Raw genomic sequence first — 23,045 nt, forward strand, 5'->3', positions numbered from 1 at the left:
CATTATTCGTGGGAATGGGACGCATAAAGTATCACTATATGCAGATGACCTGTTACTATACATCTCTAACCCAGAGAAATCCATTCCTGCAGAATAACACGATTTGCTCAGTTTAGTAGTTCTTCTGGTTATAAACTGAATCTTAATAAGAATGTGCTTTTCCCATTAAATATGCAAGTTCCAATTTATAGACAATCACCATTTAGATTAGTTACTGATTATTTTACTTATTTGGGTGTTAAAAATTTCTAAGTAGTATAAGGATCTATTTAAAGTTAATTTTTTTACCCTTAATTGATCATGTTAAACAACTGTTTAATAAATGGTCCCCATTGTCCTTATCTTTGATTGGTCAAATTAATACTATTAAGATGATTATTTTACCTAAATTTCTATATCTATTTCAGGCGGTATCAATTTTTATCCCTAAATCTTTTTTTGATATTATTGATTCTAAAATTTTTTCATATATATGGCAGAATAGAAATTCCAGGTTAAGTAAGAAATATTTACAGAAATCAAAAAAAGGTGGTTTGGCTTTGTCGAATCTTAGATTTTACTACTGGGCAATTAACATTCGATATTTAACGTTTTGGACACAGGAATTGGATGAAACTCAATGTCCACGATGGATAAACCTCAAGCAGGAGTCTGTACAGGGATTTTCGCTGGCTTCTATTCTAGGAGATCCGACTGGTGGCATAGTGGCATCAGTGCCGGACTTCAGGACGAAAGGTCCCGAGTTCGAATCCAGCCAGCGACCTCTTTGAAAACTCACTCGGCAGAAGGCAATGGCAAACCACTGCTGTAACTTGCCTCGTACGCGGTTCCCCACTACGTCAGAGGCGCATGGAGGGAAATCGTCCGCAAACTGGAGAAACTCCGGATGCGACATACCTTTCCTTTCCTTCTATACTAGGAGCTGCGCTTCTCTTTGCACTTACTAAATTCAATAAATAAATGATAAATCCAATAATTAAACATACAATACGAATTTGGTTTCAATTTTGTAAAGTCTTTGGATTGAACAAATTTATCCTGTCAAGTTCTATTATATCTAATTTTTTTCTTTCAACCATCTAGAATTGATCAAGCTTTTCTTCTATGGAAAACAAAGGGAATAACATGTTCTCGTGATTTATTCATGGATGATTGTTTTATGTCTTTTGAACAGTTGTCTAATAAATATAATTTGCCTAGATCACACTTTTTCAGATATATACAGATTAGAAACTTTTTGAATGCTACTTTATCTACCTTTCTGATATCGCATCAAATTGAAGTCACAGAAAAAATTTTAGGTTTAAACCCCTATGAGAAGAGTTTAATAGCAATTATTTATGATCTGATTACGAAAATACATCTAGGTACATCTGATAAAATTGAGAATGAGTGGGAAAGAAAACTTCAAATATCTTTCTCTGCAGAGAAGTGGGAGAAAATTCTTCAATTAGTCAATACTTCCTCAATGTGTGCCAGGCACGCCTTGATACAATTTAAGGTGGTCCATAGGGCTCACATGTCCAAGGATAAGTTAGTTCGTTTCTATTGCCACATAAATCCTGTTTGTGATAGATGTAATTCTGAGGTAGCTTCCTTGACACACGTTCTGGTCTTGTCCTCTTCAGGAAAAATATTGGAAAGATATTTTTGATATTATTTCAGTAGTTCTGCGTATTGATTTTCAACCTCAACCTATTACTACAATTTTTGGACTACCAGTGATAGACCCTAGTCATTTATCCTTGTCAGCTTATCATCTAATTGCACTTGTTACATTAACAGCTAGAAGATCCATTTTATTTAAATGGAAAGATTCTAATCCCCCACTACATTTCAATGGTTTTCTCAAATAATAGCATGTCTAAACTTGGAAAAAATAAGGACTGGTACTATGGATCCTTCGGTTAAATTTGATGAAACTTGGAGGCCATTTATTCAATATTTCCATATGATGTAAGTTGACCCTTTCTAAATCCTGTGTAGTAATTTTTTGTTCATGTATAGAGGAGGAGAGTTAACAACAAATAATAATTTTAGCCTATGTAATATGACAGCCCAAGCTTCGTTTTTTTTTAAGTTTACTTGTTTTTTTTTAAGTTTAGGGGGTTTCTTTTTTTCCTCTCATTATAAAATATCTTTTTCATAGTCAGTTACTATGAGATTGGGAGGTTAAACTATATTTGTTACTTGGAATCTGTGCTTGCACATGTTAACTGTTATTATTGTAATTCCGATCTCTATGTATCATTACTATTATTGTTATGTTTATTAATCTTGCAACTTAATAAAAAGATTGAAAAAGAAAGAAAGATATCCTTAGGGCTAAGCAATATACGAGGGTAGAGCATTCATTGCTCACAGTGATCTCCTCTACCATGGAGAGACCAGACATAATGGAAGTTCACCACTCTAATTTTAAATAAATAATCTGGTCGATTGTCATACAAAGCAAAAGTTGGGGATCTTTGTTCCACGATAAATTCCTTGTGGTGTTCAGACTCATTGTTACCCCCGTCTGACCTTTGTCTGTACGGAGGATAACTCTCCTGGTAAGTAGAATAGTCAGAACTTTATCATTAGCTGTTCCAGGTAGCACTAGTGGTCCCAACACACTGAACCCCTGCTATACTACATTTAGGACTGCCTACCTTTCCATGCCTAGACAGCATTTCAAGAAATATGATCACTCAGTTGTCTCCTCCTACCTTTGTTCAGGTAGAGGATGAAGAGCAAGGTTCTGGGATGATGACAACAAAGAGGTGGTCACGAGATGCAGAGAAGCAGCTATGGAATTACTTTGAGTCAGTGGACCGGTCCATGTAAAAGGACTCAGAAAATCTGAACAAATACACCACAATTGTCATGGACTTTATAAAAACAGTCAGAGATGAGTGTGTCCCCACAAAATCATTCAGATCCTTCCTCAACCAGAAGCCCTGGATGAGATCCAAACCTGCTGAGGCCAGCTCAGTGACATTCAGGTCTGGAGACCAAGTAAAATACAAGAGGTCCGGGTATGATCTCCAGAAAGACCAACATGTGCAAAATGGCAATTTGGAACCAAGCTTGAATCACTGCAGGATGCTCATCAGCTGTGTCAGGGCTTAAATGCTATCACCTCTTACAAAGTGAAACCAAGTGACATAGGTAACAACAGGATTTCACTACCGTATGAGCTCAATACCTTTTATGCTTGCTTTGACCATCAAAATATGGAGGCATCTTCATAAGCTCCCACATCCCCCTAAGACTTTAATATCCGAGGCCGATGTGAGAGCATCCTTCAGGAGGGTGAACCCACGGAGAGCGAACCCACGGAGAGCATCCAGCTCAGATGGGATACCTGGCTGAGTACTATAGACCTGTGTTGATCAACTAGCTGGAGTATTCATTGAGATCTTTAACCTCTTGCTTCGGCACTCTTGAGTTATCCTCGTGCTTCAAGCAGGCTTTAATTATACCAGTACCCAAAAAGAATGTGGACAATGATTACTGTCCAGTACCACTTACGTCCACTGTGAACAAATGCTTTGAGAGGTTGGTGATGAAACACATCAACTCTTGCCCAAAATGCAACTTGAATCCACTCAAATTTGCCTACAGTAACAGGTCAACAGCAGATGCCATTTCATTGGCCCTTCACTTAACCCTGCAATATCTGGACAGCGAAGAAGCATACATCAGGATGCACTTCTTTTACTACAGCTCAACACTCAATACAAGCATCCAGGAATGCTCTCTTCTTGCAGTTACCATTCGTAAGGAGGTACAGGAGCCTCAGGACTCACACCACAAGGTTCAGGAACAGTTATTATCCTCATCCATCAGGGTCTTGAACCAGACGGGATAACTTCACTTGCCCCAACACTGAACTGTTCCCACAACCTATGGACTCAGTTATTTATTATTACTTGTTTCCCTTTCTTTTTATACTTGTAGTTTTGTTGTTTTTTGCACATCAGTTGTTTGTTCATCCTGTTGGGTGCGGTCTTCCACTGATTCTACTGTTTTGTGTATTTACCGTGAATGCCCACGTGAATCACAGGGTTGTAGATGGTAACAAATATACTTTGATAATTTTACTTTGATCACTAACCCACTTCTTTCTCACTTCAGTTCTTTGCTTATTTAAGCACAGTACTGCACTGCAAATCTAATCTCAAGTTAAAAATCCACTCTAGCATGATTGCATTCCACTTCTTAAATTTTGTCCCATCACAACCCTGATGTTACTATCTATAAGCAGCATTGAAAACTTACAGCACAAGGTGGACAATACATGGTCCTTTCTGTCTGTATTGAGGTTTAGCCCTTCGTTTGAGGCAAGGTGAGTTGGGAGGAGAGAATCAGAAAATGGGGAGAACGTTTCTTAGATGCTGACAACTCTTATTAAGCTCTGGTTCAATCAGAGCTGACCTCTATGTACCTAGACTAAATGTCAAGTTTCAAATCCAAACTCAGATCACAACAGCCTTCTAAAACAGTACTTTAAAAATAAGTTTTCAATAAAACAGTATTTTTTTTAAAAAATTCCTTAATTCCCACTACCTTAATTATTTTCCAAAATATACAATGAGTCTGCATTCCACAGCACAGAGGCATTTGGATCACGATTGCACCCATCTGTACCAAAGGTATATACCCACATTACGTCCACAGTCTTCTACGCCTTTCTCATGCTTGTCTGGATTCTTGTTGAATGGTTGGGGGCCTCATCACCACGTCAGGGAGAAATCTGTTCACAGCTTTACTGTGCATTGCCTCCCTTAGGACTTTAAAGGATGTGACCTATCTATACCTTGACATTCCCACTTGAAATACTAGCTGTCCATCTATTGCGAAAAACATAGCAGCAAACAAGTCAAATTAGCGGTTAAGCTTACTTACTTGTTAACTTGTTATGACTCAGCACCAATTGGGTTATGTTGGAAAGAGTAACTGCAATAAAACAAAAAGAAAAGATGTAATACAAGTTAACATAGAACATTATAGTACAGTGTCAAACAGGCCCTTCAGTCTATGATGCTGGAATGAATTAATTAAGCTAATAATCCAATTACTCTTCTCCCTTCTCTCTGCAAATGTACGATAACCCTCCATTCTCTGCATAATGAAGTACCTCTTGAATACAATGGATTCTGGTTAATAAGCGTCATCCTCAAGTAAAGAATCATATGTATAGCGTGAAATTTGTTGTTTTGCAGCAGCACATTGCAATACATAATTTACATATTTAAAAAAATTACTGTAAGTTCAAAGTACACAAAATAAACCTTTCCCAGTGATATAACGAATAAACTTTTCTTGGTTTTCCAACCAGATACAGGTATCGATTATAACAGATGTTTCGACGACAAACTCTGCCATTGTCATCAAGGACGATGGCTGGACGTGACTAATCCTGTGGTATTTGTACTCCTGTAGTTCGTCCCTCCTGACTGGTTAGTCCTCATCCAATCAGGTTTCCACTCTCCCACATTGGTTACAATCAAATTCCAGGTCTTACTTAGAGTGAGACTTTCGCCTCTGTTAAAATTCCTTTCCTCTAGTTTCAATAGCTTTCTTTACCAGACAGTAGCAAAAGCTATTGTCACAGCACAGTAGTTTTGAGCCATAGTCAATCCTAAAGCTGCTCGCAATTGCCACAAATGTGAAAAAAAGAACAAATCATATAAACAAAAAGTGAAGAAATAACACACAGAGCATTAAACATCAAATCACAGAGTCCCCATCCAGAAGCTGCTGAGGTGAGTGAAGCTGGCACAGGAGCTACCAATTCAGTCAGTTCAGCGCTGTCTCGATGGCTGCAGGCCACGCTGAAGCACCTGGATCGAATAGCGCAAATAGTACAGCACGTTCAGCGTGGGGAACACTAAGCATCAAACCATGGCCTAAAGTGAGTCCACAGCCACAAGCCACAGGGCAATCAAACCTTACAGCATGGGACCCAAAACTCCTGCACCTTCTATCAGTAGCAAGAGGGAGACCAGTCAAACGCAAGCAGATGGCACTGAACACCGATTCATTTTCAGCTCTCATCCTTGTCAATTTTAATCTTGTTCGATGTTTTTATCTGAGCAGAATAATGAAGCCGACCATGGGTTCATATTCCACCATTAGCAATCAATGCAATGTAAACCCCCAGTGACGGCTGTAGTGGCATTCCAAGCCACATCCTCCACAAGATAGGATAAGTGCCAGACCGTTCAGTCAGCCCAAAACTACATTTATAAAAGGGAAATTACAGGCTGCAATCAATCACAGTTCAGAATAATAATACTAATAAGTACAAGGATATTTAGAAGAGTATCCAGCAGTTTCCTAAGCTGTCTGCAAGATGTCGCCATTGGTCACGGGCATCATCTTGCCTTAAAATTAAGAAATACAGTGGATTCCAGTTAATTGGACCATCAGTTAATTGGGGTAGCTGCTTACTCGGGACGACTTTTAAAAAACAAAAACTAATTCAGGCATCCCACCCTGCAAAAGCTCATTTCAGGGAGGTAGCACTATCAATTTGCGGGAGGGGTGGGATGTCTGCAATAGAGTAGCTCCTTAGCAACTGGCCAGCCAGTTTAAATAACGTTAGCTATGCTAATGAACGAATGACACCTGTTAAACTTACCTCAACACGTCTTTTACAGTCTTAACCCACCATGGGCAATAGAAAAGTCACTGTTGCAAACAGTGCAGCGAGCAACACTATCATTATTTTGACCCCTATTGGGCAGGGTACACTTTAGTGTAGTCTGGGGTGACGTACGTTTTATTTTTTTTTGGAACACTCTGCCATGGCGTGCATTTGTGTTCTTTCTTTCTCTCTCTCTCTCTCAAAAAAATTGATTTCCGTGATATTGTATATAATTTGCGGGCATCAGGGAGCCACTATTAATATGCGGGAGACTCCCGGAATTCCGGGAGAAGTGGGATGTCTGCTAATTGAGAAAATAGCCAGGATTCCCTCCGTTTATTTGTGACACCATGCCGCTTAATTGGGACAGGAGATTGTTGCTAAAGAGTTTTTAAACTAGTGGTTTGTGGCCGTCATACACTACACCATGCTTAGAGCAAACATTTTTTAAATAGCGTCGTTTGTGTGTGTGTTTGTCTTCAAAAAGCGGCAATATTTGTCACTGATATTTGGATAGAAATATCCGGCAAGACAATTCAAAACTGCTTTGCTCAGAACTGCTGTTTCAAGCATTCAGGCTTGGAGATGCCAGAAGGGAAAATAAAATAATTTTACTACTTCAGCAAGTTGGGAACTATGAAGAATCTGAAGGTATCAACAATAATCTTGAATGTTACAATGAAAATAAAGACTGACACTTCACATTATGGATCATATACAAAAAAAACGGTTAATTGGAATTTTATTCACAGAGTTTTACATAGATTTGGTTTCCATGACACAATTATTAAAACTATACAGGCACTATATGACAACCCTACTGCAAAGATTATAATCAATGGATATTTATCAAATAGTTTTACCCTAGAAAGGGGCACGAGACAGGGTTGTGCATGGTCACCGCTACTCTACGCATTATATCTGGAACCATTAGCTCAACACATCAGACAAAATGAAGATATCAGGGGAATTACTATTAAAGGGACAGAGCATAAATTGGCCTGTTACGCGGATGACATTTTGATCTATCTAGGACAACCAACATACTCTTTATCTAAATTGATGCAATCCTTTGAACAATATGGTCAATTATGAGGATACAAGATCAACATAGATAAAACCCAATTACTTTCATATAACTATAGCCCACCAAGAGGAATTGAAAGTAGATATCCCTGGGCATGGCAAACAGAGTCTTTCAAATATTTGGGCACAATTATGCCAAAAGATTTGCCAAAATTATCAGAATGCAATTATCAGCCTATATATAAAAAAATTAAGGAAGATATAACAAGATAGAACCCAGTTCCTTTTTTCAGTCTCAGTTCAAGGATTGCATCCATTAAAATGAATATACCGCCCAGACTATTATATCTCTTTCAAACCCTACCGATAAGAGATTAATCAAAATCAATTCAATAAATGGAACAAAATGTTATCAAGATATATGGGGCAAGGTAAAAGGGCTAGAGTTCGTCTCAAAACTTTGCAATTAGCCAAGGAACTGGGGGGGGGGGGATGGGGCCTACCTTCTCTTAGAGATTACTATTTTGCAGCACAGTTGAGAACTATGATATGTTGGCGCAACCTATCATACGACGCTCAATGGAAAAAACATTGAGGAGGGGATACTTCTCATCCCCATACAGGCAACTTTGGCTGATAACAACCTACAAAGGTACATAAATACTATTGATAACCCATGGGTCAAAGGAACTCTTAAAATACGGAAAACTATTATAAAAGAATATAAACTAGAGGGAGATATTGCAATTCTTAAAAGGTGTGCATATGACTCGGATTTTACGCCAAATAAACTGGATGCTAGATTTAAGGATTGGACAGCTGAAGGAATAACAGTTCTTTGCAATTTAATGAAAGAAGGAACACTGTTCAGTTTTGAAATGCTCAAAGAGAAACACTTATTAGAAAAACAAGACTGTTATCGATATTTACAGATGCAACAGTATGTTAACAGGATGATTAAAAATGTAACCAAGGCAAGTACATGTTTGATAGAACTATTTAGAAAAGCATATAATTCAGGTAACGGTAGTAGAGTCATTTCAAGTGTGTATAAGGGTTTGTTAAATCTTAAAACACATTCGACTTCATACATTAAAACAAAATGGGAAAAGGAGGAGGGATAATTATATCTGAGGAAGACTGGACAATAAGATGGAGGTATCAATGGAAGTGTACCAGTTCACAGAAATGGAGGGAGGTCGAGTGGAAAAACTTGATAAGATATTTTATTACACCCTCTCGGAAATCCCATTATGATAGTAACCCCCCTTTTGCTGGAGAAATTGTGGAAATCAAAATGCACACCATTATCATATTTTCTGGAAATGCCCTGTTATCGAAGACTATTGGAGTGGGATACTAAATGCCCTACAAGACATCATTAAATGTGAAATACACAAAGAAAGTAAGACCATATCCTTTGGGTATACAGGTGTCCCCCGTTTTTCAAACATTCGCTTTACGAAACCTCACTGTTACTAAAGACATACATTAGTTACCTGTTTACGCTAACAGAAGGTGATTTCACTGTTACGAAAAAAAGCAGCGCGCGCCCCAAGCAGCCGCTCCTCCCCCGAATTTGGAACGGCATTCTCACCGGCATTGCTTAAACACATGCCTGTGAGCAGCCGCTAGCAATTTGAGTTCTAAGGTATCGGAAAAGCCTAAAAGAGCTCGTAAGGGTGTTACACTTAGTGTAAAACTAGACATAATTAAAGTGTTTCAATCGTGGTGAACCAAGTAAGGACAAAGTGAGTTTGGCTTGTGGAAGTTGACGAAGATGATGTTGCAGAAGATTTGGCATCCCATGACCAAGAACTGATAGATGAAGAGCTGATGTAATTGTAAGAGGAAGGGATAAAAATCCAAACTGAATGCAGTAGCGAACGGACTGAAAGTGAAGTTGTCCAGGAACTGAACGTGAGATTTTCACTGCAATGACAAAGTACAATTTTAATTTTGAAAGGGTACGTCAGTTTAGGGCATATTTGCGAGATGGTTTGGGTGCTTACAAAGAACTGTATGATAGAAAAATGCACGAGGCTAGCAGTCAAGCATACTGTCGTTTTTCAAGCCTTCCACATCAGCCATAGCAGATGCCGAACCTCAACCTTCAACATCGAGGCAGGCAGACGTAGAAGATGACCTGCCTGCCCTGATGGAAACAGACGACGTTCCACCACCCCAACCCCCGGGCCGCAGACAGATACCAATTCGCAGGGAATGCAGCGGTAGCCGGGAGTTGTGTCGCCTCTGATCTGGGCCGACATTTATGTGCTGGGTGGCACCTAATCAATTAGCTTATTTATTTCCGCCTTTTTCTTAAAGATGTGCTGGGTGCACCCCGGACACCGCTGTACCCCTGCATGCTTCGCGGCAATGTATCGGTCGGCGGCCAGGAGGGTGGGGGCCACTGCACCACCCCAGCCTCCGACGACTCAGCCAAACACACCATCATCAATGTGCTCGGCGCAGTCTTTCCAATTCCGGTAAGTGATACTACACTGTACATACATTATTTCTACTTTATATAGGCTGTGTATTTTTATGCGTTATTTGGTATGATTTGGCAGCTTCACAGCTTAAAGGTTACTGGAGAGAGTGTTTTTGCCGAGAGCACTTGCGTGAGATTTTCGCTACGGAGAACAGTGCAGGCAATGATTGTAGAGAAGTATTTCTACTTTATATAGGTAGTGTATTTATCAGATCATTCCTACTTTTACTATATATGTTGCTGTTATTTTAGGTTTTATGTGCTATTTGGCATGATTTGGTAGGTTATTTTTGGGTCTGCGAACTCTCACAAATTTTTCCCATATAAATAAATGGTAATTGCTTCTTCACTTTACGACATTCCGACTTACAAACCGTTTCATAGGAATGTTCTACCTTCGGATGGCGGGGGAAACCTGTATACCTCAAGAATGGTTGAAAAGATATAAATATTTAATGAATATACTGCTGGTAGCTGGTAAAAAGACTCTTACCAGGAAATGGTTATCACAGGAGAGCCCAACTTTAAACACATGGATGGAAATTACAATGGACATTTACAAAATAGAGAAGATAACAACATCCCATAATCGTAAGTTGAAACAATTTGATTCATACTGGGAAAAATGGTTTAACTACCTAACACCTCATAGGCCTGATTTTATTCTCACAGATCAATGAATATGTTGTTTAAAAAAAAGAATCACTCCCTACTTGTACATAGTTTTCTCCTTTTGCTTGTTCTTTCTTTCCTCTCTTTTCTATAAGCGTACACCTCAGATAAATATTACGTGGAGATTCGTGGCAAATATGACTATATGATATATATGTACAATATCTGAAATACATCTTATGGAAATGTTTGTTTGATAATGAACTTTAATAAAAAATAAGTTACAAAAAAAGATTGAGGATGTAATCATTGAAAGCATTGTGTGAAAGCAGTTCATTATCTGTACTAGGTATCTGTTGATTCTTGTTCACATACAGTCAATCCAAACAATTTGGTAGTATACACTGGGTGAATTCCTCTCGACAACTATTAGGAAATAATATAGTTTTATAGTACTTCAGTAACATATGTAGTGTTCTAATTTGTACTGTGATTCATTTAAATACATAATTTGTTACTCAGTTAAACAACAGTAGCTGTTTTTTTAAATATATACCTTTTTAACTATTTCCATGAAACTTCGGCTAATTGGGCCAAAATGTACTGGTGCTGATGTGTCCCAATTAACTTGAATTGACTGTATTTCTATTTGGATTTGCCTCCCCGGCAGTGCATTCCAAGCACACACCACTGTAAAAAATTTGCCCCACACATCTCAAAGACCACTGCGATGCTCCAAAGAGCACTATAGGAGGTCATTCTTACCCTCGGACAACAGGCCCTAGAACCTATAGCCGGGGAAATGATCTTTAATCTTTGACTTGTAAATCTTGTACATCTTATTTTTAAGGTAGAGGTTCCCCCCGCCATCCAAAGGTAGAGCGTTCCTATGAAACGGTTTGTAAGCCGAAATGTCGTAAAGCGAAGAAGCAATTACCATTTATATGGGAAAATTTTGTGAGCGTTCGCAGACCCAAAAATAACCTACCAAATCATGCCAAATAACACAAAACCTAAAACCTAAAATAACAGTAACATATAGTAAAAGCAAGAATAATATGATAAATACACAGCCTATATAAAGTAGAAATACTTTTCCACAATCATTACCGGCACTATTCTCCGTAGCGAAAATGTCACACAAGCGCTCTCGGCAGAAAATCTCACGCAAGCGCTGTTGGCAAAAACGCTCTCTCCAGTAACCTTTAAGTTATGAAGCTGCCAAACCATACCAAATAACACGTAAAAACACACAGCCTATATAAAGTAGAAATAATGTATGTACAGTGTAGTATCACTTATGGGAATCGGGAAGACAGCGCAGAGCACACTGATGATGGTGTGCTAGACTGAGTCGTCGCAGGTTGGGTGGTGCAGTGGCCCCCACCCTCCAGGCCGCTGACCGATACATTGCTGCGAAGCATGCAGGGGTCCAGCAGTAGCCGGGAGGCACACAGCACATCTTTAAGAAAAAAGCCGAAATAAACATGCTAATTAATTAGGTGCCACCCGACACATAATTGTCCGCCCAGATCAGTGCCAATTGCATCGCCTCTGATCTGGGCCAACATTTACGTGTCGGGCAGCGCCTAATTAATTAGCTTGTTTATTTCAGCTGCATTCTCCACGAATCGGTATCTGTCAGTGGCCTGGGGGTTGGGATGGTGGGACACTGGGGTGTCATCTCGTCGCCTATTTCCATTAGAGCAGGCAGCTCATCTTCTCCTATGACTGCCCGCCTCGGTGTCGTAGGTCGAGGTTCGTCGTCTGCTGGGGCTGACGTGGAAGGCTTGCTTGACTGCTGAGCCTCGCGCATTTTTCTATCATACAGTTCTTTGTAAGCACTCAAACCATCCTGCAAATATTCCCTAAACCTACGTACCCTTTCAAAATTAAAGTCGTACTTTATAATTGCAGCGAAAATCTCACGCCTTTCCTTTTCCAATTGCATCAGCTCTTCATCTATCAGTTCTTGGTCATGGGATGCCAAAACCTCTTCAACATCAACTTCGTCAACTTCCACAAGCCAAACTCACGTTGTCCTTACTTCGTTCACCACGATCAAAACGCTTAATTATGTCTAGTTTTATGCTAAGTGTAACAGCCTTACAAGCTCTTAGAGGCTTTTCCAATATCTCAGAACTTATCTTGCTGACGGCTGCTCACAGGCACATGTTAAAGCAATGCTGTTCCGAATCCGGGGGAGAGCGGCTGCTCGGGGCACGCGCTGCCTTTTATCTTCTGAAAGCGAAAACAGGGTACTAATGTAGGTCTTTTGTAACAGTGAGGTTTCATAAAGCAATCGTTCGAAAAGTGGGGGACACCTGTAACTGATTTTTATTCTTTCTTCTCTTCTAATATTTGTATATCTCTGCACTTGTAATGCTACTGCGACACTATAATTTCCTTTGGGATCAACAAAGTATCTATCTTGCTCTTTTGAAGTTCTCCCCATCACCACTTAAATGAATGCCCTCTATAATGGGCATTTCAAATCTGTGAAGATACCAGCTGTTTACTCCACCTGTGCTTCTTATAATTTCATTAACTTAAGGTTGAATTCATTATGTTGATTTTGCTCATATATCGGACCAATGCACAAGAATCATCATTTTAATTGCTATGAAAAGATTGTACCTCCTTGGGGGGTGGGGGAGATTGGAATTCAGTAATTCAATCTAAATGCCAGGACTTGTTTCTCTTTTAATATTAATTGAAATACTTTAATTCATGGCAGTACATTACCTGGAGCAAAAGAAAATACAAAACAAAAAACAAATTGCTTTGTTAATGTCCTTTAATAGTTTGCATGCTGTCACCTGTGAGGAATAGGGCTACAATACCTATGCTGTATTGAATTAAATAGATAGATAGCCTATGCAATTAAAGAAAATTTAACCTCAATGTGATGGCTATAGGAATCTTCATACTAAGTGTGCAAGGAGTAAGACTGAATTAGCAAAAGGGAAATAAACTGATGACCTGGGAGTGATTGAAAAGCAATTACTTTGCAAATCTGGTCAAGGTGGGAAGTATTTTAAAAAAAAGCACATCTCTTCCAGGGATACTTCGCTAGAGGGCTGGAGTACAGATCAGATACAACAGGTACCTCAGCCCCAAAATGCTTAGGTTGAGCCACAGAGCAAAGACTGACTGCAAGGCAAACATATCTGGCACAAGACCTTGGCCAAGTTCCAGTGTCTTTTAACTAAACTCTAAGCACAGGGTTGCCAACCTGGGGTAGGGGGTCCAAGGCACAAAAATAGATTGGAAAACCCTGCTTTAGCACATTCGTTTCCCCACACTCAGTATATTCTGGGGAGCATTCTAAACTCTGCTCAGCCATGTTATCTCCCTCCTCAGCTGCAGACGATACCATGCTGTGCACCCTGACAACGTGTCTACTATCTCAGGCAACAACTGCCATTTCTACAACAAAGGCAGAATGCTGGCAATGCTCAACAGTTCAAGGACCCTCACAATAGAGGAACTAGGACAGTTTGATAGCTTTGGTTTGCAATCTATTACAGACATTCCCTCGGTTCTCTCCTGCAAATTGTAACTACAAATGCCTCTTTTCTCACTTTTCTGATTCTGACAGAAGGTCCTTGACCCGAAACATTGACTCAATTTCTTCTGCGTTTGACTTGCTGACCAGTAACAGCATTTGCTGTGTTCATTACAGAATGCTACTTCTTTATTATTTACCCAAGATAAGTCAGCAACCAAGCTCTATATATGTACACATCCTTTAAATCTAATAATAAACATTTAATTGTTAATGACTACAGAATACCCTCAACATTACAAGGTCACATTGGACTTACTACTACCAACTGGACAGAACTTGCCATTAATTCATCAAGATTAAATAAAGCTGTAACGGAATGGACAAAGCAAATAAGGGAAATGTGATAAAAATTGAAGCAAATAAAAATAAAGTCTTGGATCACAATTTATGGAGGTTACATTTCAAGCCCGCCCTTCCCTCCGGGCACGAGGAGCTGTTGACCAACAAGGGTAATCCACACAACTTGCCAGGCTTTATTGCTCATTTCCACGAATTCACTCTCCAGTAAGCAACAGTGGTTGTCACAGGGCCAACATAGTAAATGCACAGCTCTATCGCTTAAAATTACCCTGTCCTTCTAAAAGTGGACGTGCATTCCAGGAGTAATGTGCACTGGCAATGAAGCAAGTTTTAGTGGGGAAAACGGTGAATGAAGAACACACAAGGAAGGCTGCAAAACCTTATCTGAAGACAGTGCCTGCAGTGGTGCTATATAGGAGAGATGCCCTGGAGAAAGTGAATGTCTTTTCAGTGTCAGACCAGCCACATAGTCATGAGTGCATACTTTATACTTTTACTTCATACTTTATTGTCGCCAAACAATTAATACTAGAACGTACAATCAACACAGCGATATTTGATTCTGCGCTTCCCGCTCCCTGGAGTACAAATCGATAGTAAATACTAAAAATTTAAATTATAAATCATAAATAGACAATGGCAAGTAAGGTAATGCAAAAAAACTGAGAGGCAGGACGAGATATTTGGAGGGTATGGCCTGGATCTGGGTCAGGATCTGTTCAGCAGTCTTATCACAGTTGGAAAGCTGTTCCCAAATCTGGCCGTACGAGTCAAGCTCCTGAGCCTTCTCCCGGAGGGAAGAGGGACGAAAAGTGCGTTGGCTGGGTGGGCCGTGTCCTTGATTATCCTGGCAGCACTGCTCTGACAGCGTGCGATGTAAAGTGAGTACAAGGACGGAAGATTGGTTTGTGTGATGTGCTGGGCTGTGTTCACGATCTTCTGCAGCTTTTTCCGGTCTTGGACAGGACAACTTCCATACCAGGTTGTGATGCACCCTAGAAGAACGCTTTCTACGGCGCATCTATAAAAATTAGTGAGGGTTTTAGGGGACAGGCCAAATTTCTTTAGCTTTCTCAGGAAGTAAATACACTGGTGGGCCTTCTTGGCAGTGGACTCTGCTTGGTTGGACCAAGTCAGGTCATTTGTGATATTGACCCCGAGGAACTTAAAGCTTTTGACCTGTTCCACTTGCGCACCACTGATGTAAATGGGGTAGTGCGGTCCGCTACTCCTTCTGAAGTCAACAACCAGTTCCTTTGTCTTGCTGACGTTGACGGATAGGTTATTGCCTTTGCAGCATGCCACCCGGTTCTTAATTTCCTCTCTGTACTCAAACTCATCATTACCCGAGATACAGCCTACAATTATTGTGTCATCAGCAAACTTATATATTGAGTTTGACGGAAACTTGGCTACACAATCATGGGTGTACAGTGAGTATAGCAAGGGGCTGAGTACACAGCCTTGTGGGGCACCGGTGCTCAGAGTGATTAAAGAGGAGTGCTTGTCCCCTATTTTTACAGCCTGGGTCCTGTCTGTGTGGAAGCTAAGATCCAGCTGCAGATCTGAGTGCTAAGGCCCAGGTTCTGGAGCTTAGGAATCAGTTTATTTGGAATGATGGTACTAAAGGCATACATTTCAATGCTGGAAACCACAAAGGTCAAGGAGGACTTCTACTGACATTGGAGAAAAAAATATCAGTGCTGAAGGAGATGAATGGATCCACTTGGGCGCCATCAATGTCACAGTTAGAAAAGATGCAACCCTTTGGTAAGATATGAAGGTCATAGAGAAGGCCAACTCTAATGGGATTCTTCACTAGGTCAATATGCTTTGAAAACGATGTTGTCAGAGGGAAAAGCAAGAGATCTCAGCAGTATTCGCAAACCAGACATTACGTAAATTATCTGGGTGAAAGACCATCTGGATGAGGACAACTCTCATTCCACAACAGAAAATGACAGCTGCTGACCCACTCACTGCCTAATCCCCTTTCCCTCCATGAACATGACCTTAAAACAGCATCCAAACATTGTTGCAAGAAGATCAACTATATTCTCAATTACTCCGCAGAAGGTAAATTCTCTTAATGTCTCTGGGGGGGGGGGCACGAGAGGCCTGAGATGACGACGGGGATCCTAAGAGGAGGAGGGGACCTACTGAAAGAAACATTTCAAAAAACTCCTAATTGACTGTCGACACAATTGCACCACAAGCAAGAGAGCAGAGCTTAGTCAAGATGGCACGAAACGGCGACTCATTTGCTTGCACCTTCGGAAACAGCTCTAGTTCCATCTTTAATATCTCTATTTCCCTTTCAGCATCCTTTTGAAGACCCTGACCTGGAGTTACACGCTGACCTCGGTTCCTTGTGGGAATGGGACGCTCTCTCTCGAGGTTTCATGACTGACTGTTATCCGATATGCCAAGGGTGTGACCGAAGAGCTCAGCTCGCCTTTGGATGCCTAGGACCTCGGGGCTCTGGAGATGGGCGGATCGAAGGTCGGTGTCCCGACAGACCAGTGTGTTGTGGGAGCTGGAAGATCTTTGGCTATGTGCTCAGAGACCTGAGATCTTTGGGCACGGAAATCAGAAAAAGCAACGCAATGGACTTTTAGCATCATAAACCAGCGAGTTGTTTGTTATGCCTCCCTTCTCGCTGTGAAACAGAGACATCTTTTTTTCCCTTATTCGGTAGTACACCAAAGACTACGCATTCACCTGGTAGTTGACATACCACAGAGAGCCTGTGCTTTTGACTTCTGCTGGCGCAGTGCGGTTTTTTTTGGCCGGGGGGGGAGAGGGGGAGGGGAAATCGTTGCTTGCTGCCGCTTACGCTTGGGAGGGAGGGGAGCTGGGTGGGGGAGACTTTGAAGTTCTAATATTTAATTGTCATTCATTCTTTGGGGCACTCCTCTGTTTTTGTGGATGATTGTGAAGAAAAAGCATTTCAGAATGCATATTGTATACATTTCTCTGACATTAAATATACCTTTGAATAAGCTATCCATTCCAGCACTATTGCCTCCCTTAACCAATCAAGATGACAGTAGGCCACAGGCTGGGTCAACAGAGGCAACTGGTGCACCTTGCAACCTCACATGTCAGGAGTGTGATGCAATATTCTCCACTTGCCTGAATGATTGCAATTCCCCACGTCACTGGACAAGACTGGATGTGTTTTTGCCCAAGGGAGCAGAAACAGCCAGATTGAACTCTATAAAATTATGAGGGGCCAAGTTAATGGTAATTTCCCACCCCCCCCCCCCCCACAGCAGAGACATCCAAATCCAGGCTGCATCGATTTAAGGTGAGAGGTAGGCGCAGAAGAGATCTTGGAAGGCATTGCACCCCCACCCCCCCCCACAGAGGGTGATTGAATCCAGGGTGCACCGCCTGGGATGGTGGTTGTTGTTGATGTTTCAGATGGCAAGTGTCTTTCTCTTCACAGCTTTCACTGGTTTTTGTCAAGCCACTCCTCCTGAAGTGTGGCCCGGGAGGGACAGCCGTGAGTCTGTCAGCTTGGGAGCCAGGGTTGGATCAATCTTTGTCTGGCATCTCGTGGATGGTGGTAAAGGCGTTTAGTATCTGGATGGGTATTCATATTACCAAAATCATACATGTTGGGTCAAAAGGTCTGTTTGCATACAGTATGACTCTATGACCCATGACTCATGTCATCAGCACAATCAAACGTGCTTGATTGGTCCTGGATCCACCACACTGTATGTTCATCCATTGGCTCTGAAGTCACAGATGCTTTCCACAGCCACTCTGACAGTCTTGTGGACTCTGACCACCAAGAGCAGCAAGTGTGTGGCAGTACCATTGAATGCCCTCTACTCTGACTCAGACATGGATCGCTGTTTCTTCATCATGGTTAGGTCTTGATCCTAGAATTTCCAGCCAGAGGCGTAGATGCAAAAGTAAAAGAAATGCTGGCGATTCTCAGCAAGTCAGGAAGCATCTGTTCCCTTTTGCTTTCAGATAACACTGAAGAATTAGTGACAGCAGAAGGACTCCAGCATTTTACGTCAGCACCACTCGATTGTATGTGTTTTTTTTTAAATAAAGGATGGGCAGTAAATGTTAGCTACCCCTCATCCTGTGTAAAATTTAAAAAATTAATTCTGATATACTGTTGGTAAAAGGCAGAGGAAACTGAATGAGGAATGAAGCGCTTCAGATCAGGAAAGCATGTCATGACCAAAGGCAGACTGAGAGTAAGTTGCAATTTTGATTATCTTCTTACAATCTCGTCTGCTTGCTGGTGATGAACTTGTCGTCATGAAGAACAAGTTGGGCTGTGTACAGTAGACCACCACATAACACTTCCAAGAAATGCATGTCTGCTTCAAAGGCCAAAGCCAGGGGCATGGTGTTTCCAATGACAGCATTAATTAAATCTTTGCTAACCACCATCCACTGGTGTGCCACAGTAGCTGAAATAGATGACAGAGAAAGATATATGCTGCAGCCATGATTTCTATTATTGTCTGTAGTCACACAACTGAGGGAAGAGAAAGAACATTCACTTCCATTGCAGCTCCAGGCAAAGTTGACATCTATTCTCCAAAAAGCAATGGGTGCAAAATCACCAGGGGGACTCATAACTCTCACAAGATCTCGTGCATTCCACTCAATGGTCTCTGGACCCCTTTTAAAAGGGAGGGCCAGCAACTGTCAAATGTGTGACAAGTTGCAAGATGTTGCAAATGGCTGCAGTTTCCACTTGAAAGAAGCCCAGCTGCCATGGTCATTTTAACAACACTGATCAACATGTCCCTCACCAGCCCAAACATTGCCACAACTGCGGCCAGGTTTCAGTGATGCAGCCTTATGAAGTGCAAACACATAGTTGGTTGCTTGTCATTGTAGTGTATACACATGAGCACCACATATGTTAAGACACCACAGCCACACCTCAGGATGGTCTGTTATACCATCCGAAAATAGGCAGTGCCAAGGCAATTGCATACCCAGGATTCTCTCAGTTTAAGATCATGAGTTCAAGCAGTGAACAAGGAGTAGCTAACAAGCATAACTTTAACTCCAAGCTTTTTTCAACAGTGGCAAACTTAAGCAGTAATGTGTGAAACAAACACAAAGAAAAAAAGAGAAAGCTGAAAAATACTGTACTTACACAGTCCTGAAATATCCAACATATTAGAGATTCCCCTGTCACACAAATCCAGGTCTGGCTGGTTCTTTTCCTTGCATTCTTCCACTATTTTTTTCAGTGATTTCGACATTTTCTGCAGCAAAATAAAACAAATACTATGGAATAATACAACACGTTTATTACATGTAGAAGCCAAATTATAAACCAAAGTATCCAAAAGTTGCAACAAACTACTTAAAAATGCTTGTTGCATCAGGCTTCCGGCTGTGTATTTAACAAACTCACAAATGAAAATAACTCATTCGTTTAGGTCTATGCTGTCGTCAGAAATATTACCAGTCTAAAGTTAAAAAAACAAAATAAAATACCCGTTAATTATAACTTGTATTTGCTACTTGAAACACCCAACAACGCCGCCAGAAAGAGGGATCACACCCAACCGGAAGTCATAGGCGAAGAATTCCTGCTTTCGTGAAAGCTTTTGCTTTAAAAGGACATTATCTCCAAAAGCCCTGGAGCCACAGGAGCACCAACCTCTTACCGCAAGCAACGCCTCAGAGATATGTCAATCAATGTTATTATCCTATCACTACACAGGAAGCCAGACAGTCACTCGCAGCTAGATTGTCAATCATCGCTACCATCCAATCATCCAATCAAGCATTTTATCCACTCAGAGGCGAGAAAGGAAGCGCAATAAATGTCAATCAGTTTCATTATCCAATCAGTATCGACTATTCCATCCAATCGGGAGAGGCGGGGAATTTGCGTTTGTCACCACCGCTTGGAAGATGCTGTAACATTTCAACGGGAGTTCTTTTCCTGGGTAAGCTAGAAATGATCTTCGTACCATATTTAAAGCAGTAGATCCTTTTACATATATAAATTTATCAATGTTTGGGCTCTAAATAACTTTTTACAGTAATGCCTTAGTCAGTTCTCTTCCTGACTAATCAGTTAAACACTTTGGAACCGGTTTAAAAAAAGAACAGTGATGCATATGATAAGTCTTAAAATAAACTTAGGCATTAAAATAAGATTTCAAAATGTTTTAGGTATCTTGTGTTTCAACTTACTTCTAAGTTTGTGCTTTAAGGTTACAACATGATTTGCGTCAAGTGATAAAGTGGGAGAAGTCAAAGTAGATTTATTAATATATGTATATGTTACCATACACTGCTTGGAGATTAATCTTCTTGTAAGTGTTTACGGGAAAATAAATGAATGCAATAGAATTTTCGGAAAAGATCTACATAAACAAAACTTGACCAACAACCAATGCGTAAAAAAGGCAAATGGTACAAATAAATCTATAATACTGAGAATGTGAGTTGTAGAGACCTTGAAATTGAGTCTTGTAGGTTGTGGAGTCAGTTTAGAGTTGTGGAAGAAAACCAGGCCAATTCAGGAGTCTAATGGTTGTGGTGTAATAACTGTTCCTGAACCCGGTGGTGTTCATGTACCTCCTGAATGATGGTAGCAGCGAAGCTTGGCGTGGCCTGGATGGTGGCGGTTCTTGATACTGGATGCTGCTTTATTGTAGCAGCGCTCCATGTAAATATGCTCAATGATTCGGAAGCATTGCCTGTGATCGACAGGGGGTGTATCCATCACTTTCTGTGGACTTTTCTGTTCCTGAACATTGGTGTTTCCATACAAACTCTGGTGCAACTAGTTAGGATGCTCTCCACTGTACATCAACAGAAGTATGTCAAACTTTTAGGTGACATGCCAAATCAACACAAACTTCTAAGAAAGTGGAGGTGCTGTCATGCCTTATTATTGATGGCACTTTCATGTTGGTCTCAGGCCAGATCCTCTGATATGGTAACACCAAGGGATTTAAAGTTACTGACCCTCTCTGATCCCCGAAGGCTCATGGACCTCTGGCTTCTTCCTCCTGTAGTCAATAATCAGCTCTTTGGTTTTGCTGATGTTGACTGAGAGGTTATTGTTGTACCAATCAACCGGATATTCAATCACCCTCCTATACGTCGATTCATCATCACCTTTGACCAACAAGTGCTGTCATCAGCAAACTTAACTGCAGTATTGGAACTGTACTCGGCTCCAACGCTGTGTTTAACTGTACTTAGTTGTACTTAAAGGAATGGCAAGTGGGATATAACAGAGAAGAGCAAAGTGATGCATTTTGGGCGGGGCATATGCAGTGAGTAACAGGGCCCTAGGGAGTGCTGATGAAGAGCGAGACAGAGGAGTACAAGTTTGTAGTTGTTCAATACATATAGAATCATGGAAATAGGCTGTTCAGCACAGCTAGTCCATGCTGAACAAAATACCCCATCCAAGCAAGTCTATTTGCCAACATTTAGCCCATTATCTTTTAAACCTTTCGTTTCCAAGCACCTGCCCAATTGTCTTTGGAAATATGTTATTGTCCCTGCATCTTTCTTCGGAGCTCATTCCACATGCATACCACCCTTTGTATATTTAAAAAAAAATGCCTCTCAAGTTGCTGTTAAATCTTTTCCCCTCATCTTAAACCTATGGCTTCTTGATTCTCCAATTCTGAGAAAAGGTGTGAAGCACCAAGGGCCAATCACAGTTGTTGCGGTCTGTGTTGCCGTGACACGTAGTTACATTTTGGGAGAGGTGCGCGTCAGGCTACGGTGTAGGGATCCGTGTAGGCTTTGCGTAGGGTTCGCGGCGACGCCATACCTACGGCGTCGATTTGACACAGAAGTATAAATCAGCCTTTAGCCTGTTCGACGTGTCAAGTCCTGGCAATTACCTTGTAAATTTTTCTGCATTTTTTCAAATTTAGAAATCTAGTGCAGCTGATCAACTGTACCATGACCGTCCAACATTTATCATCAGTGCCCGAACAGATGAAGGCAAGCATGCCAATGGCCTTTTCTGCCCCCCCCACCCCATCTACTTGTGTGTCTACTTTTGGGGAACCCTGTCCCCTTGTTTCACAACACCACCAACCCCCAGGCCTCAAATAGTTTACTCTATACCATTTTCCTTTTCTACTTCACCTTCTCAAGGTTCAGGGTTCTCTTCCCACAATCAAAGATTAATGTCTGCATGTATCAAGACCTACTGTTACTTTGCTCTTTTAATATTACATCATGTTGTAGTCCAATCTGATTTAAGTTGTCAGTATACTTTGTGGGTATGGCAGTGCACTGGTCGAGTTACTGGAGCAGCAGCCAGGCTTTCTGCATCATTGATCGAAGGATATCAGTTGGATCTCACCACAGCAGCTGGGGAATTTACAGATAATCATACTCATCTTAATTCTTTCTGACTTTCATTAACA

The 23,045-nt window shown here is 40.9% G+C and overlaps 1 protein-coding gene across 2 annotated transcripts in view; it reads right to left on the reverse strand.

Moving 5' to 3' along the window:
* The window catches only part of rsu1 (Ras suppressor protein 1), a 208,963-nt gene that overhangs the window by 166,361 nt on the left and 19,557 nt on the right, over window positions 1-23,045 (reverse strand). The window contains exons 1-3 of one of the 2 annotated variants that reach the window (XM_063044181.1): window positions 20,128-20,271; window positions 19,781-19,892; window positions 4,891-4,941 (exon numbers count right to left, since the gene is read on the reverse strand). In XM_063044181.1, the coding sequence (XP_062900251.1) occupies window positions 4,891-4,941; window positions 19,781-19,889 (160 nt within the window). In that variant the 5' untranslated portion in view covers window positions 19,890-19,892; window positions 20,128-20,271. Of the gene's footprint in view, window positions 1-4,890; window positions 4,942-19,780; window positions 19,893-20,127; window positions 20,272-23,045 lie in introns of those variants that run through there. The other variant, XM_063044180.1, reaches the window with a different exon arrangement.

Source organism: Mobula hypostoma, chromosome 3, assembly GCF_963921235.1.
Source record: "Mobula hypostoma chromosome 3, sMobHyp1.1, whole genome shotgun sequence".
NCBI classification, from domain to species: Eukaryota; Metazoa; Chordata; class Chondrichthyes; order Myliobatiformes; family Myliobatidae; genus Mobula; species Mobula hypostoma.